This window comes from Hibiscus syriacus, unplaced genomic scaffold (genome assembly GCF_006381635.1).
Source record: "Hibiscus syriacus cultivar Baekdansim isolate YM2019G1 unplaced genomic scaffold, ASM638163v2 tig00111309_pilon, whole genome shotgun sequence".
Lineage (NCBI taxonomy): Eukaryota > Viridiplantae > Streptophyta > Magnoliopsida > Malvales > Malvaceae > Hibiscus > Hibiscus syriacus.
Window position 1 is genome coordinate 797196 of NW_024063052.1, and position 22666 is coordinate 819861.

Below are 22666 nucleotides of genomic sequence, written 5' to 3' on the forward strand. Positions count from 1 at the left end.
CACGTCGACATGTTTCTTTCCAAAGCTTCCATATAATACAAACAAATTTAATGAGTTCCTCACGGGAGCTGTTTTAGGCATCGAGAATATCCTTGAGCCAGGCGCTCAGCTCTTGGGACCATGAGGCACTCCACTTCCCTCCCTAATCACAACGATTCCATACTCTACGGGCGATATCATAATCTCTGAGAATATGAACCAAGCTCTCCAAATGATGGCTACAAGCACCATAACCTGCAGAACTCGATATGCCCCGAGAAGCCAACTAGGCATTCGTGAGTAACCTATCACGCCAAGCTAACCACACACAAAACTGACAACTGGGAATCACCGGAAGCTTTCATTAGCAGTATGATTCCACACGTATCGGTCATGAACGTTATTGAAAATGGGAAGAGGATAACCCATTATTTTCGTCGCTAGATCCATCGAGAGAACAACGAAAAGCTTCTCAAGATCCCATGAGTTGTTCGAAGTGATGAAATCACTAACCTTAGTAACATTATCCACGAGATGCGCCGAAATAGAAGGATAATCACAAATCACCTGTCCAAGCCAATTTTCAGTCCAAAAGAGTGTCAAGACCATTCCCGATGCGCTTCCTTAAGCCAGACGCCAAGCCACGAAGACCATAAATTATGTTTCTCCATGAGTGAGACCAAGAGGTCGATGAGCGAGGACTATCCATAGCAAAAGAAATGGGATCATCTTGATCAGGGTATACGGCTTTGAGAGCACGCACCTATAAGCAATCGGGTTGAGTAAAGAATCGCCAAGCAATTTTTTTTGCAATAGAACAACATTGTGCTTCTCCATGGTACGTAATCCCAATCCGCTAAGTCGCAAACAGTCTCCCAAGCAACAAGATAAGGAACCCGTTTTTCATACGAACCTCCCCACAAGAAAATTCGATTCACCCTATCAACTTCATTAATGATGCTGGTAGGCAGCTTGGAAGTCATCATCGTGTATGTTGGAATAGCGGAGGTAACAAAACCAACAAGGATAACCCTCCCCATGGCCGAGAGGGTATTCACTTTCCAACTACTTACGACTCATTTTCACTTTATCCACAATGTCCCCATAGGTCACCTTCGATACACGACCATGAATCAAGGGTACTCCTCAATACTTCCCCAAGTCCGAGGTAGGCCCTATCTGTAATATTTGACTAAGTCGTCGCTTCATTTCAACGGTAGAAGATGGAGATAAGAAAAACTTTGACTTCTCAAAGCTAAATTTGGCACCAGAGGCAGCGCAAAACCTATCAAGAATATTCTTGACCACATTCGCTTGCTGAACATTGGCTCGCCCAAATAAGAAAAGATCATCCACAAAAAAATAACATCATGAATCAAATGACCATTCCTTCATAACTTGATCGGTTTCCATAAATTTTGATTAACGACATCATGAATCAAATGACCAAGTCTCTCCATGAAAAGAATGAACAAGTATGGAGAAATAGGATCGCCTTGACGAAGACCCCATGAGGGACTGAAATAAGAAGTCTTCTCTCCATTCAAAGCACCGAAAGTTCCGTGCTTTGAACAAAAAACAATAGTAGGCCAATCCACTTCTTCGGGAATCCAAAATGATAAAATGTATCCACAAGAAAGTCCCACCTGATTCGATCATAAGCTTTCTCAATGTCGATTTTTATGGCTATCAATCCATTCTTACCTTGCATCGCCTAATCTTGTGAACGACCTCCTGAGAAAGGATGATATTATCAGCAACTTGCCTTCCAGGAATAAAACTCCCCTGAACAAGTTTATTTAAGAGGGGCCGAAGCCTATTGACAAGAACCTTCGTAATAAGCTTATAGGCAACAATACAAAGACTGATGGGCGAAAATTGTTTAATCGATTTCGAGGAGGATACTTTCGAAATCAAAGGTATCAAAGTTTGATTTAGCTCGGTTGGAAACGAGCCCGTCTCCAAGGCCGATTGAACCAAAAAAGGGATCCTCAAAATGTACTACACGTCTCCTGATAGACACCAGCATGGAAGCCATCGTCACCTGGCGCTTTCCAAGGTTTCATCATGAAAAGAGCCTCGTAAACTTCCTCCTCTGAAACTGAACGTATCATGGCTTAGCCATCATCCAGCGGGATCCTTGGGCAATCGAGACTTGGAAGAGGATCACCAGGTGGAATATCGACAGAAAAAATATTGCGAAAATAATCAAAAACCAAAAAGATAAAGAGCTGAGGATAGCTAACCCAATCGCTATCCATATTCCGAAGCATGGAAATTTTATTTCTTCTTCGCCGCGTAATAGTAGTAAGGTGAAAGAAGACACCATGCTGTAGCCATTGGACCCGGGTTTTCTGGAACCAGAATAATTCCTCATTGTAGACACCCATTTTGCCCAGGCCAAAAAATCAACCGTCAACAATAATATTCCAATCGATCACCAAGATTTTTGAAGCCGTCATCGTCATCACATTAACTCAAGAAATACCAAAGTCAACTATATCAAGCCCAAAGTAAAAAAACAACAACAATAAATTCCATAAAATCTGAGATTTTACATACTCCAAATAAATCATCACGTGCAACAATCATTATAAAAGGAGCAGGGGTTCGGACTTGAAAAGCATAGGGCAAGCATCCAAACAAGAGCAAAAAAAAAAATAAAAATAGAGAGAAGAGAACGAGAGACTTATCACGACCGTCGGAGGCCTCAAATATCATCGGAAAGTCGAAACATCGAATGTAAAAATTTAAATCTACGTCGATCTAGAGATTTTTAGAAAGAAAGGTCGTCGGATTCGGCTTTAGGGTGTTAAGAGATTCGATTTGATGTATTTTTATATTTTTCGGCCACCGTAAATAGTAATCGATCGGTGCCCGGCTAATTCCCGACCGTTGGCCGGTTTCCCTCCAGTGAAGGAGTTAGAAAGAAATCAGAGCTTCTCTCTCTTAAAGAGAAGTCAGAGCTTCTCTCTTAGAGAGAGAAGCAAAAATGAAAATGAGAGATGGAGAGGCATTTTAGGCATGTTATGAAATATAAATACCCTCCCCAAAACTACTTCGTTTTGGGGAATGACTTTTTATCATTTCGAAAATAGTCAAACCTCGTCCGCAGTTCATGTAATTTGTAATTTGTATATTTTAGTCACCAATTTTAATTTTTAGCATTTTAATTTAGATTTCAAATTTTATTATGTTTACATTTTAGTCACTAATTTATGTTTTTATTCGAATATGGCCTAAGAATTTATGCATGTTTTATTTTGGTTACTAGTGTAAATTATTTTTCTTTTATTTTAGACTTTTAATTGTGAAATAATTTTATTTTAATCAATCTTTTATTTGATATTTTGAAATTATTATTATTATTATTTCCTAAATTTTATATTTTATATTTATTTTTTATAAATTAATATTTTTTTAATTTTTATATTAATATTTTCTTAAATTTTATTTTTATTTTTTGTAACGTTATTTTACCTTATTATTATTTTTTTAATTTAACCACTTAAAATTATTTCTTTTTATTTAACATTCAATATTTTATTTTACCATCTAATATTTTGTTTGATTTTTCTGTAGTAATTTCAATTGATAAAAGGTAAGTAATTCGAATTGAATTTTAAAATTTCAATTTAAATTTTAACTTTAGCAATTAAGACAACCGACAAATTAAATGGTACCGAAAAGGCAGTTCAAGGGTGCTAATCCTTCCTTGACTGTAACCGACTCCCGAACTCGTTTTAATCGAATATTTGTAAAAGCAGACCAATTTTTTGTCTTAAAAATAATTTTTCTTAAAATTGTTTTTAAAAGACGTTTTTATGTATTCGACCTACCTAACCCAAAGGTCGATGGCGACTCTTTCAATTTAATTTCAAAATCCCTAATTTTTCAAAATTAAAGTCGTAACTATTTTTTTAAAAAAACAATAAATAATTGTTCCACCTGAAAATGGTTATGACAGTTTGGCGACTCTGGTGGGGACTGTAAGTGAGTGTGGCCAGAATTATTTTTGATTTTCTTTTTAAGTAAAAATAATAAGTTTAAATTTTAATTTATTTATTTGATTCTTATTATTTATCTTTGATTTCTTTTCAAATAAATAGTTGTACTGACGTTTTCTTTCAATGGTTTCAGCTTATTAAAAGTTTTCATCTCTGGCTCTATACCCGAGCTCCGAACCCTTTTTAAGTAGGGGTGAAAGCGACACTTTCGTGAGAATTTATTCTCCGTATGGGCCTAGCAAGTAATCTTCGAGATTCATATACCTTATGTCTTTGTGTGAATTTATTCTCCGTATGGGCATAAGGGAATGTATACTCTCGAGTTTAACTTAGTCACATAAGCTTGTAATGGGATCAAGATTAAGGGTCTGAAAAGCCCAAAGGGTCACCAGAAAGAAGAACTCGGGTACCCTTTTTAGAACTTAAACCGAGAGACTACATGTAATTAGAGCTCACCCCAAAACCTCACTTCAAACCCTAGGCTGTTTTGAGATTATTTTCTGCTTTGTTTTCTGTTCAAAGCTTGTGAACTAGAAATTTATGCGGTTAGGACTCGTTCAAAACCAACTTGCGGGATAAAGATCATGTCCGGGTAAAGAATAATAAGCATGTGGGGTATATATCATGTGAGGTAGGACTTTTTATTTTCATTATTTTTTTATATTATCCTTATCTCACTAACTTCTTTTTCTTCCATTTTTGTTTTTTTTTCATTTTATTTTTATCATTTACATCATTCAAAAGAGGTGTTGATCCATAAAAACATGTTCGTTAAATGTAAATAGTTTGTATTAATGGACAAAGGGTTGTAATACAAGAGATGAAAAACGCAAAAGTTTGGCTATGGTCAGAAAAGACTCAGAAGGAAAAAGAGGACAATCTGCAAGGCAATTATGTGTCATATTCAAGACGTGATGCCCACAATCAAGTACATCAAAAGTCAACTTTCCAAACATAGGTTGAAAAAGGATGCAGGGGCAAGATGAGAAAAAGGTTACTGACCTGGAGAGTCCCTTTAAAGACAACAAGAGCAAAACGATAGTTGAAATTGGAGGCCATTATTGATAAATTCAAGAAACAAGCAAATGAACTTCGGATAACTCCTATCGATGGAAGACTCCAATGGCGTTTCTGTTAAGGAAGAAGTTCAACAAAGGTACAATCATTCGATACTGCAGGAAAAAGTATAAAAAATAGCTCGTCACTCGCACTGTTTAACCAGAGAATCGGAGTGGCTGGACAGGGTATCAACCGGTGACAGAAGAAGGCAGAAGATGAGTCAACCTGTCAGAAGCTATTCAGGGTCTAGAAGACTTGGTGGTTTTTTGTCTCTTAAGAAATAACACTTTTGTCCCAATAAAGATTATTTATAATAACATACATGTTTTCGGATCAATGCTTCAAACATTTCATGCATTTTTACATTTTGCATCTACATTTCATTTTTAAGCATTTTCATAAACATGAAATTAAGTCATGGAAGATTCGATGAAGTGGTCCTAATTACGTGACATCACATGGAAGCAAGATTTGAACAATTAAAGAAAAAATTGAAATCAATACGGTGGCTGTTTGTTCAAAAGATTGTAGGATTGAGCCTCTAGGATGATCTAAGAGAAGAGTTCCCATTCCCTACAATTTATGATGTTGAAGCTGTGTGCAGTTACCACATAGGAAGCTCCAGATATTTCTTTGGGAACAGTAAGACACTGAAGCACAAGATCCAAAACCTAATGGATTCAGGGGCATGGACAATCAAAGAAGGGGGCATTGCATCTACCATTTGCATTGAGAGCATTATTTTGTTTGAACACGTTTTTGATCTTTCATATTTGCTTAATCTTTTAAACGACTGAATTTATGTTACCTTCTAAGGTGGAATAATTGAACAAATTTTAATCTTTAGTTATTTGAATATCGAATGAATTAAGAATTTTTTTAATTCTTCAAGAATTATAGATTTTTGACATATGGCAAGATCAGACCTTTCTTATCATGTCTAAAACAAAAAAAATCCCTCGATTCTTTACCCAGAATAATTCATGAAGATACAAAGAGTCATACCATACCTTTGAGTCAATAAAGTCGCACCATCGTTTTTTAGATGTAAAACCAACATTTTCCAATAAAACCTAAGGCATAGAGTTGTTCATTTTAGTATTCTTCTAAGACACAACTTGGGGCATCTCGTAAGGAGCCTGAACATTGAGGCATGTTAGGAACAAGAAGCAGAAATAATAATTCATTCAAAATAATTCTATCATGCATTAATTACACTAATTTTTTTATGTGAATAAAATTAATCCTGATTCATTTATCCATATATGTATATATATATCCCTTGTTGACCCTTATTGAGCCTATATATTTTTCTTCTGATTCAATCCTAACCAAGGATCACACTCCACACTGAGGGGCAATGCGGAAGAAATCTGCTCACATGAGTGAAGACATTAATCCAAGGAGATACCAAAAGGTGAACCAAATTTCAAGTGCGAAGATCCAATTAGAACAAAAAGAGAAAAGAAGTAATAAAGAAAAAAACAAAGGAAAAAGTGAAGTAAAAAGAAGACAAGACGCATATGCAAAGATTCTCTCGATTCAAATAACGTGTCGAGATTCAAATTTTGAGATCGATCAAGCACAATCATTCTAGAATCACTTCACTCAAAGATCATGGAGCATCAAGAGAAAATCAAGAGGAACACATACGAGCAGATTCAAATTGATCAAGACAGGATTGAAGGCATCAGAATAAATTGATCCTTGGTTCAATACCTTAAAACACTTGTTTGGGCCTATTTATCCTTTTCTTTTATATCCATGAACCATGGCCTACATTACGTGCCTTAAAAGTCCCTTCTAATCATACATGGATTTCTGAACAGAAGAGACTATCTTCAGATTTCATCCACCCCATCAGGATTAATCTTTATTTGCAAAAGGTTTTCTAAAATCTTTAATGCATGGTAGAGAAAAATAACAAAGGGGGGTTCAAGACGTAAATTATGATTACGCCTTGAAACCAAAGGAGGATTCGAGTTGAAAACCTGAAAAGGCGGTTCGAATATAAAAATTGTGCAATTGAGGTGATTGCACAAATTCCTTGATAAGGCGTCGCACAATCTGAGCATGACCATGAAAGTTGGGAGTCGGAGAACACTTCCAGTAGAGAAGCATACAAGTTACCCCATCAAACCTTTGAGCATCGAATAAACAAAAATGACAGACCTTTGACCAAACACAATAACCTGAGACCTTTGTATCTTTTCCTTAACCATTTCCCAAAAATAGCTTTGATATTGACATTTGTCAAATATCTATAATTTATTGAAGGATTAACAGTGTAATTAATTCTTTGATATACAATGAACTCTTGTTTTATGATTCGTCAATTATAAGACCTAAAAAGGGGCAATATTTTGAAGAAATCTTTGATTAAACATTTTTTCAAAACTCTTTTAATTAATATTTTCATACTTTTGAAAATAAAAGAAGAAGAAAAGCGCTTTTCAAACAAGACAATATCTTTGGAGTGGATCTTGGTAGATGATATGTGGCTCTCAGACATAAAGCTCATGCTTAGAATCAACGTTGAAGTAAGAAATGATGTGTGATGGGGCATCTTTGGAGATTCAACATCGAATGTTGGGGCATCTTTGGGGATTCAACATACGATGTGAACGATCAGATCTTCTGAAAGCATTCCCTCCAGATGCATGAACAAGCAGACAAAGAATGAGGCTCCATCTACGAGATAAAACATAACTAATTCATGTTGCATGCATCTTAGACATACTTAAGAGCATCACATTCATAATTTTTTTTGCATACATAATTTTTTGCAGCTTTTAGAGTCAAGTTTCAACTTCAAGAAGAAAGATACTCGATTTAAAAGCACCTTCAGAAATTGATGGTGGAAGCTCAACTTCACAGCAAATGAGCGTCTGCCAACAAACAACTTTCTAGTTTCATTCAGAGTCAATTTCAACTTCACATCGAAGGGTATTAGACTCGAAGCGACACAATTTACTATAGATTGGATTTCAACTTCACAACGAATGATATCCAACTCAAAGCCAATTTGGTGAAATTAGATTTCAACTTCACGAAGAAGGATATCCAACTCAAAACCAATTTGGTGAAACAACCCTTGGATTTTAACTCACAACGAAAGATATCCAATTCAAAGCTCAACTTCACAACGAAGGATCCATCCACGATTTCAACTTCACGATGAAGGATATCGTGCCCCACAAGCAGCAATGCAACCCTTGGATTTCAACTTCACGACAAAAGATATCCAATTCAAAGATCAACTTCACAACGAAGGAGCCATCCACGATTCAACTTCACGACGAAGGATATCGTGCCCACAAGCAGTAATGCAACTCTTGGATTTCAACTTCACGACGAAGGATATCCAACTCCAAGCTCAACTTCACAAGGAAGGAGCCATCCACGATTCCAACTTCACGACGAAGGATATCGTGCCCAACATATTGACTTAATTTCACAGCAAATGAGTCATCTGCAACTGGGATTTATTCCCCAGTCAAGTATAACATAACTCAAAGGCGAGAGGGTTATCTGTCAACAAACTTCGAGTTCGATTATACTCAACTCAAAGTCACATCATTTGCACATAGCTCAAGCAATAAGGGTTATATGTCATCAAAGACCTTCGAGTTCGATTACATACAACTCAAGGCATATCATTTGCAGCTTAGCTCAAGGCAAGAAGGGCTATCTGCCAACAAAAGACCTTCGAGTTCAATTACACTCAGCTCAAATGCACGTCATTTGCAGCATAACTCAAGGCGAGAAGAGATATCTATCAACAGGAAACTATCAATTTCGATTACATTCAACTCGATGACATATCAACTACTTTTCGATCAAATTTTCAAACCAAGGTCTTTAGGTCAAGAAGAAGATCTGGGGCAATCTCTCAGTTTAGTACAGCATAACTTAAGGCGAGAAGGGTTATCTGTCAACAAGAATTTTTGAATTCGATTTCATTCAGCTCGAGGGCATATCGAACACATTGTAACATCGAGGAACTACTTTCCGGAAGAATTTTCAAGCCAAGGTCTTTAAATCGAGAAGAATACCAAGACCCAATTCCAGGCTCAATCCAAAGCCCAATTACAGTTGTTCCCCAATAATGAATACATCAAATTAAAAAAAGAGAATCAGACAAAAGCTGGTTGTCTTTGTCGTCTTTGCCCTATTCTTGTTGATACAAGAATTTGCAAAGAGGGGCAGCTGTAGACACCCGTTTTGTCCGGGTCAAAAAAATTAGCCACCAACAACAATATTCCAGTCGGTCACCGAGACTTCTTGAAGCCGTCATAGTCATCACATACATCACGAAATACCCAAAATCAGCCATATCAAGCACAAAGTAAAAATACAACAACAATAAATTCCAAAAAATCTGGGATTTTACCTATTCCAAAGAAATCATCACATGCAACAACCATTATAAAAGAATGAGGGATTCGGACTTGAAAAGCAGAGGGCAAGCATCCAAACAAGAGTAAAAAATATAAAAATAGAGAGAAGAGAACGAGAGACTTACCATGACCGTCAGAGGCCTCAAACATCGCCGGAGAAGTCGAAACATCAAAGGTAAAAATTTAGATCTACGTTGATCTAGGGGTTTTTAGAAAGAAAGGTCGCCAGATTCGGCTTTAGGGTAGTAAGAGCTTCGATTTGATGTATTTTTATATTTTTCGGCCATCGTGAATAGTGAATGATAGTGGTGAATAATGATCGATGGTGGCCGACGGTGGCGGCGCACGGTGACCGGCCGTTGGTCGGTTTTCCTCCAGTGAGAGAGTTAGAGAGAAGTCAGAGCTTCTCTTTATTAGAGAGAGAAGCAAAATTGAAAAATGAGAGATGGGGAGGCATTTTAGGCATGTTATGGAATATAAATACCCTCCCCAAAACTACGTCGTTTTGGGGAAGGACCTTTATGTCATTTCGAAAATAGTCAAACCTCGTCCGCATTCCAGTAATTTATACATTTTAGTCACCAATTTTAATTTTCAGCATTTAATTTGGATTTCAAATTTTATTATGTTTACATTTTAGTCACTAATTTATGTTTTTATTCGAATATGGCCTAAGAGTTTATACATGTTTTATTTTGGTCACTAGTGTAAATTATTTTTCTTTTATTTTAGTCTTTTAATTGTGAAATAATTTTATTTTAATCAGTCTTTTATTTGATATTTTGAAATTATTATTATTATTATTTCCTATATTTTATATTTTATATTTATTTTTTATAAATTAATATTTTATTATTTTTTATATTAACATTTTCTTAACTTTTATTTTTATTTTTTATGACATTATTTTATTGTATTATTATTATTATTTTTAATTTAACCTCTTAAAATTATTTCTTTTTGTTTAACATTCAATATTTTATTTTACCATTTAATATTTTATTTGATTTTTTCAGTAATAATTTCAATCAATAAAAGATAAGTAATTCGAATTGAATTTTTTAAATTTCAATTTCAATTTTAACTTTCGCAATTAAGACAACCGAAAAATTAAATGGTACCTAAAGGGCAGTTCAAGGGTGCTAATCCTTCCTTGAATGTAACCGACTCTCGAACTTGTTTTAATCGAATCTCTGTAAACGCAGACCAGTTTTTTGTCTTACAAATAATTTTTCTTAAAATTATTTTTAAAAGATGTTTTTAGGTATTTGACCTACCTAACCCAAAGGTCGATGACGACTCTTTCAATTTAATTTCAAAATCCCTAATTTTTCAAAATTAAAGTCGTAACTGTTTTTTTAAAAAACAATAAATAATTGTTCCACCTGAAAAATGGTTATGACACTCATGTTCAAGAAGCTTATTATAATCAGAAATAAGATCCTCTTCAAGCACATCGTTCTGATGAGAGCGAAGATTCATCAGAATTTTCTGTAGACCACGAATAACTATCCAAAAGAGTTATATTTGGTAGCCTTAATTATATAAGTTTAGTTTGAACTTAAGCATATTTAGGAGAATTTTAGGATTAAACTTAATTATTTTTTCATATTTTTCATGTTAGGAGCATAGTGAGTCGTTAAGGGTTAAACTTGATTTTTTTTACTGCAAACTGTTGCACTAATGTTGTAGCGCTGTAGCAAATTTTGATCGAATGTTATAGTGGTCGTCTAAACTCCAGTCAGTTGGAAGAATCTTCTAGATTGGGACATGAGATTTTTATTCAACCTATAAAAAGGGGAGCACTTAGGTGCAAAAAATGTGATGATGGGGAGAGATCCAAAGTACCACATTGTTTTCTTCAAACCATGGATGCCTAAATCCTCTGACAGGGTTGTTGCAGCAGAAAGAAAGCTTGCTGAAGAGCTTCAACGGGTCACCATTCAAAACCTTCTATTGAGAGATAAAGTGTTTAGAATGTTTAACTAGTTATTGGATGTTTATTGTGGATTTCTTTATTTTATGTTCTCTTAGATTTTGGTTTATGAGCTTTGAATTTCATGATTGCGAGTAGAAATATTTGCAATTACACATATAGTATTTTCGTTTAAATCTAGAAGTAGTTTTATTCGAGTTGCTATGTACTTGTGTGAGCATTGGTGTTGTTGAGTAGCATAGTTATATTAAAAAGTGTGCAACTAGTTGATTAGAATTATTAATGATTTGAATATTTAATTGATGAAAATTATTAAAGTAGTTCAAATGGATTTAATCAATGTTGATTACATAGATTAAGTATTCAATGCTTGCATAGAATTTGGGAATCATAATAGCATATCTTCGATTCGATAGCTGACTATTTGCTTCATGGAATGCTATAACATGAAGTGGTATCTTTAATTATTGATTACATTACTTTCACTTTAGCATGAATTTCCTTTGATTCATCTTATTGTCAAAAACTCTAATATAACCATCGACATCCATAGCATTATTTTGCTACCACTTTATTACTTGATTTACGATACGTGCACTTGCGTTGTATGCAATAGCATTTTCGTAGCATCAAATTTTTTACGTCGGTGCATTGAAGTTTTTCTTGCGATTCAACCCACTGAATATGAATGCTAAGCTTCGAAATGGATTGAATTCATTTAAGCAGATGAATGATGAAAGCTTGTATGAAGCATTGGAAAGATTTAAGGATTTGTTGTGGAAGTGTCCTATACATAATTTCTCACATTGGACTCAAATGGAGATGTTTTACAATAGGTTAAATATATACACTCGAATGGTGGTTGATGCCTCAACGAGTGGAGTTTTGTTGGATAAGGCATAAAATGAAGTATATGACATCATCGAGATAATTTTTATCAATGATTGTCAATACCGTAATACGTTCAATATATTTGGTTGAATTAGTATTACAGTAGTATATCTAGAAACCTTTAACTCTATGGCATCTTAAATTTCAACATTAACTGAAATGGTGAAGAAATTGCATAATCCAAGGGGAACATATGAAGTTAAAGTCGTATCTCTTGTCACTTGCGTATATTGTGGTGATGACCATAATTTTGATGAATGTCCTCAAAATCCGTAGTCCATCTACTACGTGCGGAATTATTAAAGGAATGATAATGTGTTTGGAAACACGTACAACCCAAATTTCAGAAATCATCCTAATATCTCTTGAAGAAGCCAGAATGTTGCTAACCCACAACATCAACAGTATCAATAGAATCAGTACACTCAGCATAGTCAAATGTCACATCCGTAGGTACAATAATATGTCACTCAACCACAAAAAGGCTAAATTATCAAAGTCAATCTTCGAATCAATTTTCAACCTTGACGCCTTTTGAAGCCATGATGAAAGAGTATATGGAAATTCAATCTGCCTCATTAAGGGCTATTGAGAATCAGATGGGATAAATGGCTAATGCTCTAAATAGTCGATTGCCAGGATCGCTACCTAGCGACACTGAGAATCCTAAGAATGGTAAGGAGTATTGTAAGGCCATTACCACAAGAAGTGGAATTCATATTGGGGATCCAGTTGACGAACTGAGGAAGAAGAATAAGGAAGCTCATCGGCATGGTAAATGGAAGAGTAAAGAAGTTAAGTATTAACCATATGTGAGTTAATCCCCAACGACAGATGCGGGGCAGAGTAGTAATTCAGAGCCATTGCAAAAGGTAACCCCTGATGCATCTGATGCATATTCGACTCTAGTGCTATAGAAACAACAAATGAAAATCCCTCAACCTTTTTCATGGTGCTTCAAGAAGACAAAGAAAGATCATCAATACAAATCTTTCATCTATATAATTTTCTAGCTTACAGCGAACTTTCCATTGATTGATGCTTTAGAACAAAATCTGAATTATATTAAATTCATGAGGAAAGTCCTTTCAAAAAAATGAAGACTTGGTGAATTTGAGACAACCCATCTTACTGAAGGCTGTAGCGCTATTACTACTAGTCAATTGCCACCAAAGCTTAAGGATCCATGGAGCTTCACTATTCCTTTTAACATTAGTGACATATTTATAGGTAAAGTCTCTTTTTATTTGGGTGCTAGCATAAATCTAATGCATTTGTCAATCTTTAGGAAATTTGGAAGATACGAAGCAAGGCCTACTACAGTTACCTTGCAACGTGCTGACTGCTCTACCGTGAATCCTAGTAATATTGTGGTGAACATGCTTGTGCATGTTGATAAGTTTATATTTCCTACGGACTTCATTATTTGGGATTACAAAGCAGACAAAGATGTTCTAATCATTCTCGATCGACCATTTCTTGCCACGGGTCGAGCTTTTATTGATGTTGAAAAGGGAGAATTGACTATGTGTTTGAATGATGACCATATTACTTTTAATGTCTTGAATAATGTTTTTTATATCAATGGCAATGCTAACTGTTTTTCACTTGGCGTGCTTGATATTGTTGCACATGAGCATTTGGAAGAATATTATAGCGAACAACTTTATGAGATTTCGAAGCATTTGAAGAATTCTTAATAGATGAAGAAGCCGAATGTTGTAGCAAGTATCTCCAGAGCATAAAACCGTTTGAAATACATGATCATATCATTCAAGCACTGAAGCCATCTATTGAAGAACCATCGAGGCTTGAAACGAAACCACTGTCGGAGCATTTGAAATATGTTTATCTTAGAGGAAATGAGACGTTGCCAATTATTGTGGTAGAACAGCTTACAATATCACATGAAGCTCAGCTAATTGATATGCTGAAGCAACATAAAAAGGCAATTGCATGGAGCATCGCTAATATAAAAGGCATTAGTTCATCATTTTGAATGCATAAAATTCTTTTAGAGGATCCCAACATTAGCTCAATTGAACACAAGCGAAGATTGAATCTGACAATGAAAGAAGTGGTTAGGAAGGAGATTATAAAATGGTTGGATACTGGAATTTATATCATATATCGGATAACAATTGGATTAATACTTTGCAATGCATTCCAAAGAAGGGTGGAATTATATATCCTATATTCGACAAGGACCACTACTGGTTAGAGGATATGTATGGACTATATGAAGTTGAATAAAGCAATGAGGAAAGACCAATTTTCATTTCCCTTCATATATCAAATGCTAGATAGACTTACGGGTAATGATTTCTATTGTTTTTTGGATGGATATAGTGGTTACAACCAAATTTTTATAGCTATGAAAGATCAGGAGAAAACAACTTGTACATGTACGTATGGCACCTTTTCTTTTTGTAGAATGCCATTTGGGTTGTGTAATGCTCCAGCGATATTCCAACGCTGTATGATGGTCATTTTCTCCGATATGATTGAGGATTACCTTGAAGTTTTTATGGATGATTTTTCAATCTTTGGGAAAGATTTCGACAAGTATTTGAGCAATTTGGCTGCAGTTTTGAGAAGGTGCGAAGAGACCAACTTAGTTTTAAATTGGGATAAATGTCATTTTATGGTCACGGAAGGCATAATGCTTGGGCATTGAATTTCATGCCATGGTATTGAAATGGATAAAGCAAAAGTAGAAGTTATTGAGAAATTTCCACCACCTACTAATGTGAAGGCAGTTCGAAGCTTTCTTGGTTATGCGGGTTTCTATAAAAGATTTATTAAAGACTTATCTCGAATTGCTAAGCCATTGTGCTAATTGCTGGAGCAAAATAGTAAGTTTGTTATTGATGATGAAGTACTTCAATAGTTTGAGACAATTAAATTGAAGTTAGGGAATGCCCTTGTTATTATAGCATTGGATTAGACTTTGCCCTTTGAGTTAATGTGTGATGCTAGTGATTTCGTGGTAGGAGTAGTGTTGGGGCAACAAAAGGATAAAATGTTTCACGCAATACAATATGCTAGTAGGACATTGAATGAAGCTCAGATCAACTACACCACAACCGAAAATGAGTTGCTTGTTATGTTGTTCATTTTTTATAAATTGTGTTCCTACTTGGTGGGTACGAAAGTGATTGTCTATATTATCATTCAGAGCTGAAGCATTTGTTTTCTAAGAAGGATACAAAACCTCATTTAATTAGATAGGTGTTGTTACTCCAAGAATTTTATATTGAAATTCAAGTTAAGAAGGGATCTGAAAATTAAGTGGCTAATCACTTGTCTAGGTTAGAGTCTGGTAGCAAAGATGGTAGCATTTAGGTAATTCCAAATGAGTTTTCTGATGAGTGTTTGCTAGTTGCTATAGCATTACCATGGTATGTAGATTTTGCTAACTATCTTGTTAGTGGCATGATGCCACCAGACCTTAATTACCAAGGTCGATATAAATTTTTACGGGATGTAAAGCAATGCCATTGGGATGAGCCATATTTATTTAAGCAATATAATGACAAACTATGTGACGATGTATTCCTCAATGTGAGCAACAAAGCTTTCTGCAGCATTGTCCTAGTTCTCCATATGATGGACATTTGGTGGTATGTAATCAGCGAAAGTACCGCAGTGGATATTATTGGCCATCACTTTTTAAGGATGCTAATGATTTTGTAAAACATTATGATCCCTGCCAGCAAACTGGAAATATTTATCGCTAAAATGAAATGTAGATGTAGCATATTTTGGAGATCGAGCTACTTGGTGTGTGAGGATTAGACTTTATGAGTCCATATCTTTCTTCATGTGGTAACCTCTTCATTTTAGTTGATGTAGATTATGTATCCAAATGGGTATAAGTTATAGCCTTGCCAAACATCAATGCTAAAGTAGTGTTGCATTTTTTGCATAAAAATATTTTCACTCATTTTGGAACACCTCATGCATTTATCGGTGATGAAGAATCTCAATTTATTGGCCATCAGGTTCCTAGATCATTGAATATATATGAAGTGAAACATAAGTTTGTTATAGCATATCATCCACAGTCTAATGGCCAAGCTGAGGTGTCTAACCGAGAAATCAAGCAAATCCTTGAGAAAGTTATGAATCTTTCTCGAAAGGATTGGTCCCAACACCTCAAAGAAGCACTATGGGCTATCAAACTGCTTATAAGAATCCATTGGAAATTTCCCTATATTGTCTTTTTATGGTAAAGCATGTCACTTACTGGTGGAGTTGAAGCATAAAGCTATGTAGGCGTTAAAGAGGCTAAATTTTGATCTTGGTGTTGCAGGTGAACAACGGATGCTGGAACTTAATGAATTGGAGGAAATTCAAAATAATGCAATGAGAGTTCATGTATTTATAAAGACAAGAGCAATAAATGATATGATCAAAATAGTTTTCCAAGGGAATTCATTGATGGACAACAACTGTTGTTATTTAATTCAAGATTAAAATTATTCCCTGGGAAGTTGTGTTCTCGTTGGTCAGGCCCTTTTAAAGTTCTTGAAGTTTTCCCTCATGGTGTAGTATTATTGAAAAACTTGGTGGATGGAAGCACAATTAAAGTCAATGGGAAACGCTTGAAGCATTATTATCAGTAACAAAGCCCTAGCATCACTTCGATCACACTAAACGATCCTCCTCCTTTTTTTATATTTTGTTCTCTTGAATAAGTCAATTCTTTTGACATATATTTGTAAGCAATTGTTTTCTTTATTTCTTTTTGTACATGTGTTTTAGTTTGATCACTCCCGATCAACAATTTTATGTTGCAGAGCTCTTCACATTGTAGTGTGCATACATCGTTGTACTGAAGCCATAGCAATTACTAGGTTACCCAACTATTTTTATGGTAAAAATTAGTGTGAGTTGTCTTCTATTTACTCTTTTCATTTTTTAACCGTCCACTGAACCCAATCATAACCATCCATTCCAATCTAACATTATCCTTCCACCTTAGAATTTCAAATTTTAAAATTCTTTTATCTTTTATTTCACGCAACCCAATTGAAATAGATTTAAAAAAAAACATTGTCAAGTTTGGCATCATAAGCCTAAAGTGATTCCAAATGTTAAAAAAATTCAATAAATTAAGGACATCACTTGTTTTGAAAATAGTTTCCAACAAAAGCACAAATTAAGGTCAATGTATTTTGAAGAAATTATTAAAATATAAAGTTTAACTTGACCAAAAATCATTATGATGAACTAAAACATTTTTAAAAAATTAACTTCAAAAATATATTCATTATAATACATTTTAATTATGCATTAGACAACAAATGACATATAAACCATCATAGTCAAAATCGCATGCCAAAAAAATCAAAATAGACAACCAATATACAAAATTAATAAACATTAAGTTTAGAGGTTACCCATCTTTTTTTGTGTGATTAGAGCATTCACATATTTTGGCATTTATATTTCTTGCAACAACACACCTACAAAAGACATTTATTTGGATTTTGGTACCCAAATTTCTTTGGGTCCTTGAGGGTTAGTACCAATGTCTCTAGTTCCCTTATGAACTCATACTTGTCTAATTTTAAAAGCTTTTATTTTCTATATAGGACAAGTATGAACATTATGACCATGATAATGACAATGTGAGCATTTTCTCATTATAAATCTAGATAAATTATTTAAAATGATTTCTTTTTTCTTTTGTTAAGCATTCAAGATGAACTTTTAAATCAAAATTTCCTTTTTAAAAATTTTCAATTTTCACTTTTGAAAACTCTAAATCATTTTTCAAAATTTTCTTTTGTTTTTCAAAATCTAATTTTGCTTTCAAAAGAAAATTGTTTTCAACTTTAAATTTTGAAATTATTTTCTTGCATTCGGAGTTCATGGTCTCAAACTCCAAAAATAATTCATCATATGCATCTTGTAACTCATTAAAAATATGAATTTAATTCCTTTGAGTTAGAAGATATATCTTGCTCTTCAAGAGCCAGAAAGAACACCACATTTGGATTGAGGAGGAGATTTAAACTTGATGATTCTTCTTTCTTTTCACTATGTAGTTCTTCAAGCTTATTCCATAGCTCTTTGGCATTTGAACATCCCTTTATATACATCGAGACCAAATGCACAAAATAAAATATGCAAGGCCATGGTATTTTGTTGGCACTTCTTCTATTCTTGGTCACTCCACTTCTTCATCTTCTTCTTTGATGGAGAAGAGCATCCATTTATGATCATCTCACATGCTCTAAGATCAATAGATTGAATGAATAACTTCATTAAGTTCTTCCAATGACCATAGTTAGCTCCATTGAAGTATGGAGGCTTGTCGATCGGTTGGGAGTCCTCCATGTAGAATGAGCCGAAGTGGAAGCCATATTCTCTGTTAAATAGAAAATTGATAGAGCGTTTATAGGATATTCACAAGGTTGTTAAACCATCGATTGTGACATGCTATGATACCAATTTTTGAACTCTTACATACAATCGAATAATGCCAAGAAAGAGTGATTTGACCTTTAAAAATCTTTGGTGTGGAAACAATAAACTATAAGAATCGGACATAAGATTTATAGTGGTTCGACTTTCTCAACCAAAGTCTACATCCACTACCTTAGCTCCACACTAAGGATTTCAATAAATTTACTAATTTGTTCTTTGTTTTTCTAGGTTCAAGTGTAACATTTACAATTCTCTAGTTTTTCAAGGCTAAACTATAACCACTCCCCTTTTACAAAGCATAAGAAATGTAAACAAGAAACCTCACAACATACGTGTTTACAAAGATTTAAGCTCACAAGAATAAAAACAAAAGATATTCAATTAAGCTCTATGCACTTATGTACAAGAGAAAAATGAAGGAAATAGGAATGAAAACTATTTTCTCTTGATATCTAAGTTTGGATAGGTGTAGTAACCTTCTTCAAGTGTCCTTGGAGTGTTTTTATTGTGTGGAATGAGTTGCTACCCATTTATGATCATTGGGGATGAGTTATAGCCTTTGGGAAGCTTAAAAACATGCAATAAAGGCCACTTGCACATGTAGTTTCGAAACTTTGATGAAAGTTTTGAATATCTTACTTAAAAATATGACCGTTGAAGAAAATCGGACTGTTAATATATTTTCTAGGTGCAAAGTTTTGAAACTTTTGTAAAGTTTTGAAACTCTTAATAAAAGTTTTTGAACTCTTACAAAGTTTCCAAACTATGAACAGTACTCATGTATGAACAATGTCATGAACAGTGCCAAATAGTAACTGAATAGTGTTTTTCATATTTAAAAACTTTAAACACATTTTAAACATGTTTTAATTAACTCAAAAACATTTCACATATATAAAGCAATTAAGAACACATATTTTTCAAGTTATTTTGAACTTTGAATTATTTTTGAAATATTTGATTAAGTCTAAAATCAATTTTACAAATATTTGTTATATCAAAATATAAGTTCAACATTATTCATAGAGGCTGAAACACTATTTCCAATCTTTCCAGCAAAGGTATTGGAATATCTTATGCAACTAGCAATGCTTGATATTGGCCATAGCTCAGCTAGCAAGGAGACTCCTAACGTCATGCAGCTAGGAGGGGAAGAAGAAACTATAGCTACAGATACCAAGTCCATAGAGGGTGAAAATGAGATCGAAGATGAAGAAGAAAATGGTGACATTGAAAAAGAAGAGGACTCTGAGAAAGATACCGAAGTTTTACTTTTGGATGAGGAAATTCTACACACAACAGAACAGGTGAGCAGTGATCCGCTGCAAGAGAAGGCGACTGATGACCCAGCAGACCAAGTAGAGGCTTAGTTGTTGAATTTAAATGCCACCACAACTGGAGAAGCAACCATTGTTTTTGATGAGCCAAAGTTGGATGCAACGACATTTATTCGTCATGTTATAGTTGTTATTGGACAATCAGTTGCTTTGAGTCAGCTGGAGATCAATCCCATCACACAGGCCGCTGAAGCTACGAGACATGCACAAGACATACAATAAAAGCTGGATGGCACAACATCCACAACTCAAGTCTCTTAGGTGGTTATGACGAAAGCCTCAACGGCGTTAGCCATTCAAAAGAGGAAAAGCTCAGTGAAGACAAATACAACTGCAAAGCGGCCCCCGAAAAAGTCCGAGAAAGCCTCTTATGGGAGTGTTGCTTCCCTTTCTCATATTTTAGTTCATTTTTTTGTTATATGCATTAGGGACAATGTATCCCTTAGGTTTGGGAAGTGTTGTAAGGTTTAAATGTTGCATTTGGGAACATAGTTTGCATATAGAATTGCATTGGTAATGCCTTAAAATAATTTTGAAAAATTAATAAAGTAGTTTAGGGAATTTTGATGATGTCCGATGATTAATATTGATTGAAATGAAAAGCTATAGGAAATGCTATAGAAACCCTTTGAATTAAGGATCCTTAGATATTTTTACACATAGGTGTATGTTTTCAATACTTAGAGAATTTAGAAATCTTCAAGCTGTAAATCTCTTATCTTTATTAGATGTTATAGCAATTATTTAAAAAAATTGAGAGACTTAGGGAATAAGTTGGGTAATACTGGTAATAGCTTCAAATAGTGAAAGAAATAAGTTGGAATTCCAACATTAGTGAAGAAATATTGTTGTAGCATTGAATACCTTTAACAGAGTAGGTGCAAAATTTTCTAACTTAGCTAAGTATTGATTGGATAAACATATATTTCACACACTGCACACTGAGGATTTTTGTTGAACTATGTTTTATAATATTTTGATATAACAAATTAAGGTAAAATCTTTTTGGACTTGAATTGAATTTGTTCAAAGTTTTAAAAAGTTTTCAAAAATAATTCAAAGTCCATTAAAATAGAATTTGAGCACAAAATTGATTTTCTAGGTACGTAGTACCGATACTATTCCTATAGTATCGATACAACATGAACAATATCGATACTGTTCATATGGCACCGATACCAAAGGTAAGAGAAGTATCGATACTCTCAAGGATGTATCGATACTACCAGTTTGCTCAAATTCCCTAATGCAAAATAGGTACCGATACTCCAAGGGGTACCGATACTACTTTACATAGTAGTATCAATACCATAAGCATAGTATTGATACTGGTCAAGCCCAACGGTTAGTTTATTTAAAAATTATTAAGGAAATACCGATACTCATTAAAGGAGTACCGATACTCCCTTTCCTGGGTAATTTTATTATGCATAAAAATCATCTTTAACGTCTCCAAATCATCCCCAACGGCTAGAAACGACCACAAACACATTCCAACCATAAAAAAAAGTTGAGGACACTTGAAGAAGGGTTAGAACACCTATCCAAGAAATCAAACATAAGTGAAGAGTTTTTTATTCTTATTTTCCTTTCTCTTGTAAATATTAGTGTTTTTATGAACTTAATTTTGTAAACACCTACCTTGTGAGGTTTTCTTGTTTTCACTTTTTATACATTTGTAAAAGGGGAGAGGTTATATCTCAGTCATTGAAAAGATATGGACTTGTAAATGTTATCCTTTTATCCTGTGAAAAAAAAGAATAAATTAGTGAATTTGTTAGAAAATCATTAGTGAGGAGCTAAGGTAGTGGATGTAGACTTGGTTGAGAAGTCAACCCACTATAAATCCTTAAGCGTCATTTTTCTCATATTTTAAATCTCCTTAATCCCTAAATTTTTCTCAAATCCACTTCAACCCCTCTTAGAAATTTTCAGTTGATTGATCGAGCTTCATCGAACCATCCTAACAATTGGTATTAGAGCTTGACTCATTAGAAGGTTTAACAATCTTGAGACGATCCTAGAAGAAGCTCTACCGATTCCCAACACAACCGAGAAGATGGCTTCGACCTCCAGCTCTTACTACATTCAAGACTTTTAACTGGTCAACAAGACACCTTATTACAATCGAGCAAACTATGCCTATTGGAAAAATAAGATGATGTTCTTCCTTCAAGCCAACTATCTAGGAGCTTGGAACTCAATCATGAAAAGATACTACATTTCAACCGATGAGATGGATGATTGGAGTGATGAGATAAGAAGAAGTTCCAACTCAATGCTAAGGCTATGCACGTTCTATTTTGTACATTAGACCCGGATGAATATAGAAGAATCTCCTCTTGTTCTAATGCCAAGGAGATATGGGACAAACTCCAAATCACTCATGAAAGAACCAATGAAGTGAAGGAAACCAAAATTAGTCTTATCAACCATAGCTATGAGAATTTCAAGATAAAATAGGATGAAGACATCAAAGCTATGTCGGATAGATTTTTTGTGATTGTTAATGGTCTCAAGGGATTTGGAGAAGTAATCCCTAATGAGAAACTTGTGAGAAAGATGATCTACTCTCTTTCAAAGTCTTGGCAATCAAATAAGACGACGATTATCGAAGCT

The 22666-nt window shown here is 34.4% G+C and overlaps 1 protein-coding gene and 1 non-coding gene across 2 annotated transcripts; both read right to left on the reverse strand.

Moving 5' to 3' along the window:
* Positions 1 to 1125: 1125 nt before the first annotated feature.
* On the reverse strand, positions 1126 to 2093 carry LOC120158187. The gene is made up of 4 exons (XM_039169089.1): positions 1987 to 2093; positions 1684 to 1795; positions 1407 to 1625; positions 1126 to 1296 (listed from the first exon to the last, which is right to left on the reverse strand). Exons 1-4 carry the CDS (start codon positions 2091 to 2093, stop codon positions 1126 to 1128), a joined length of 609 nt encoding a protein of 202 aa, XP_039025020.1.
* Positions 2094 to 12074: 9981 nt separating this feature from the next.
* LOC120158254 lies at positions 12075 to 12181 on the reverse strand. The gene has a single exon (XR_005519211.1). It is a non-coding gene; the product is annotated as a small nucleolar RNA R71 (small nucleolar RNA).
* Between the last annotated feature and the right edge of the window lie 10485 nt (positions 12182 to 22666).

What these genes read in the sequence shown, in the direction of transcription:
- LOC120158187 (XM_039169089.1), bottom strand. Translation starts at nt 2,093, where the DNA reads ATGATACGTTCAGTTTCAGAGGAGGAAGTTTACGAGGCTCTTTTCATG. An exon ending in GCTGGTGTCTATCAGGAGAC is followed by an intron (nt 1,796 to 1,986) that starts GTGTAGTACATT and finishes TCTTGTCAATAG; the next exon opens with GCTTCGGCCCCTCTTAAATA. An exon ending in ACAAGATTAGGCGATGCAAG is followed by an intron (nt 1,626 to 1,683) that starts GTAAGAATGGAT and finishes TGATCGAATCAG; the next exon opens with GTGGGACTTTCTTGTGGATA.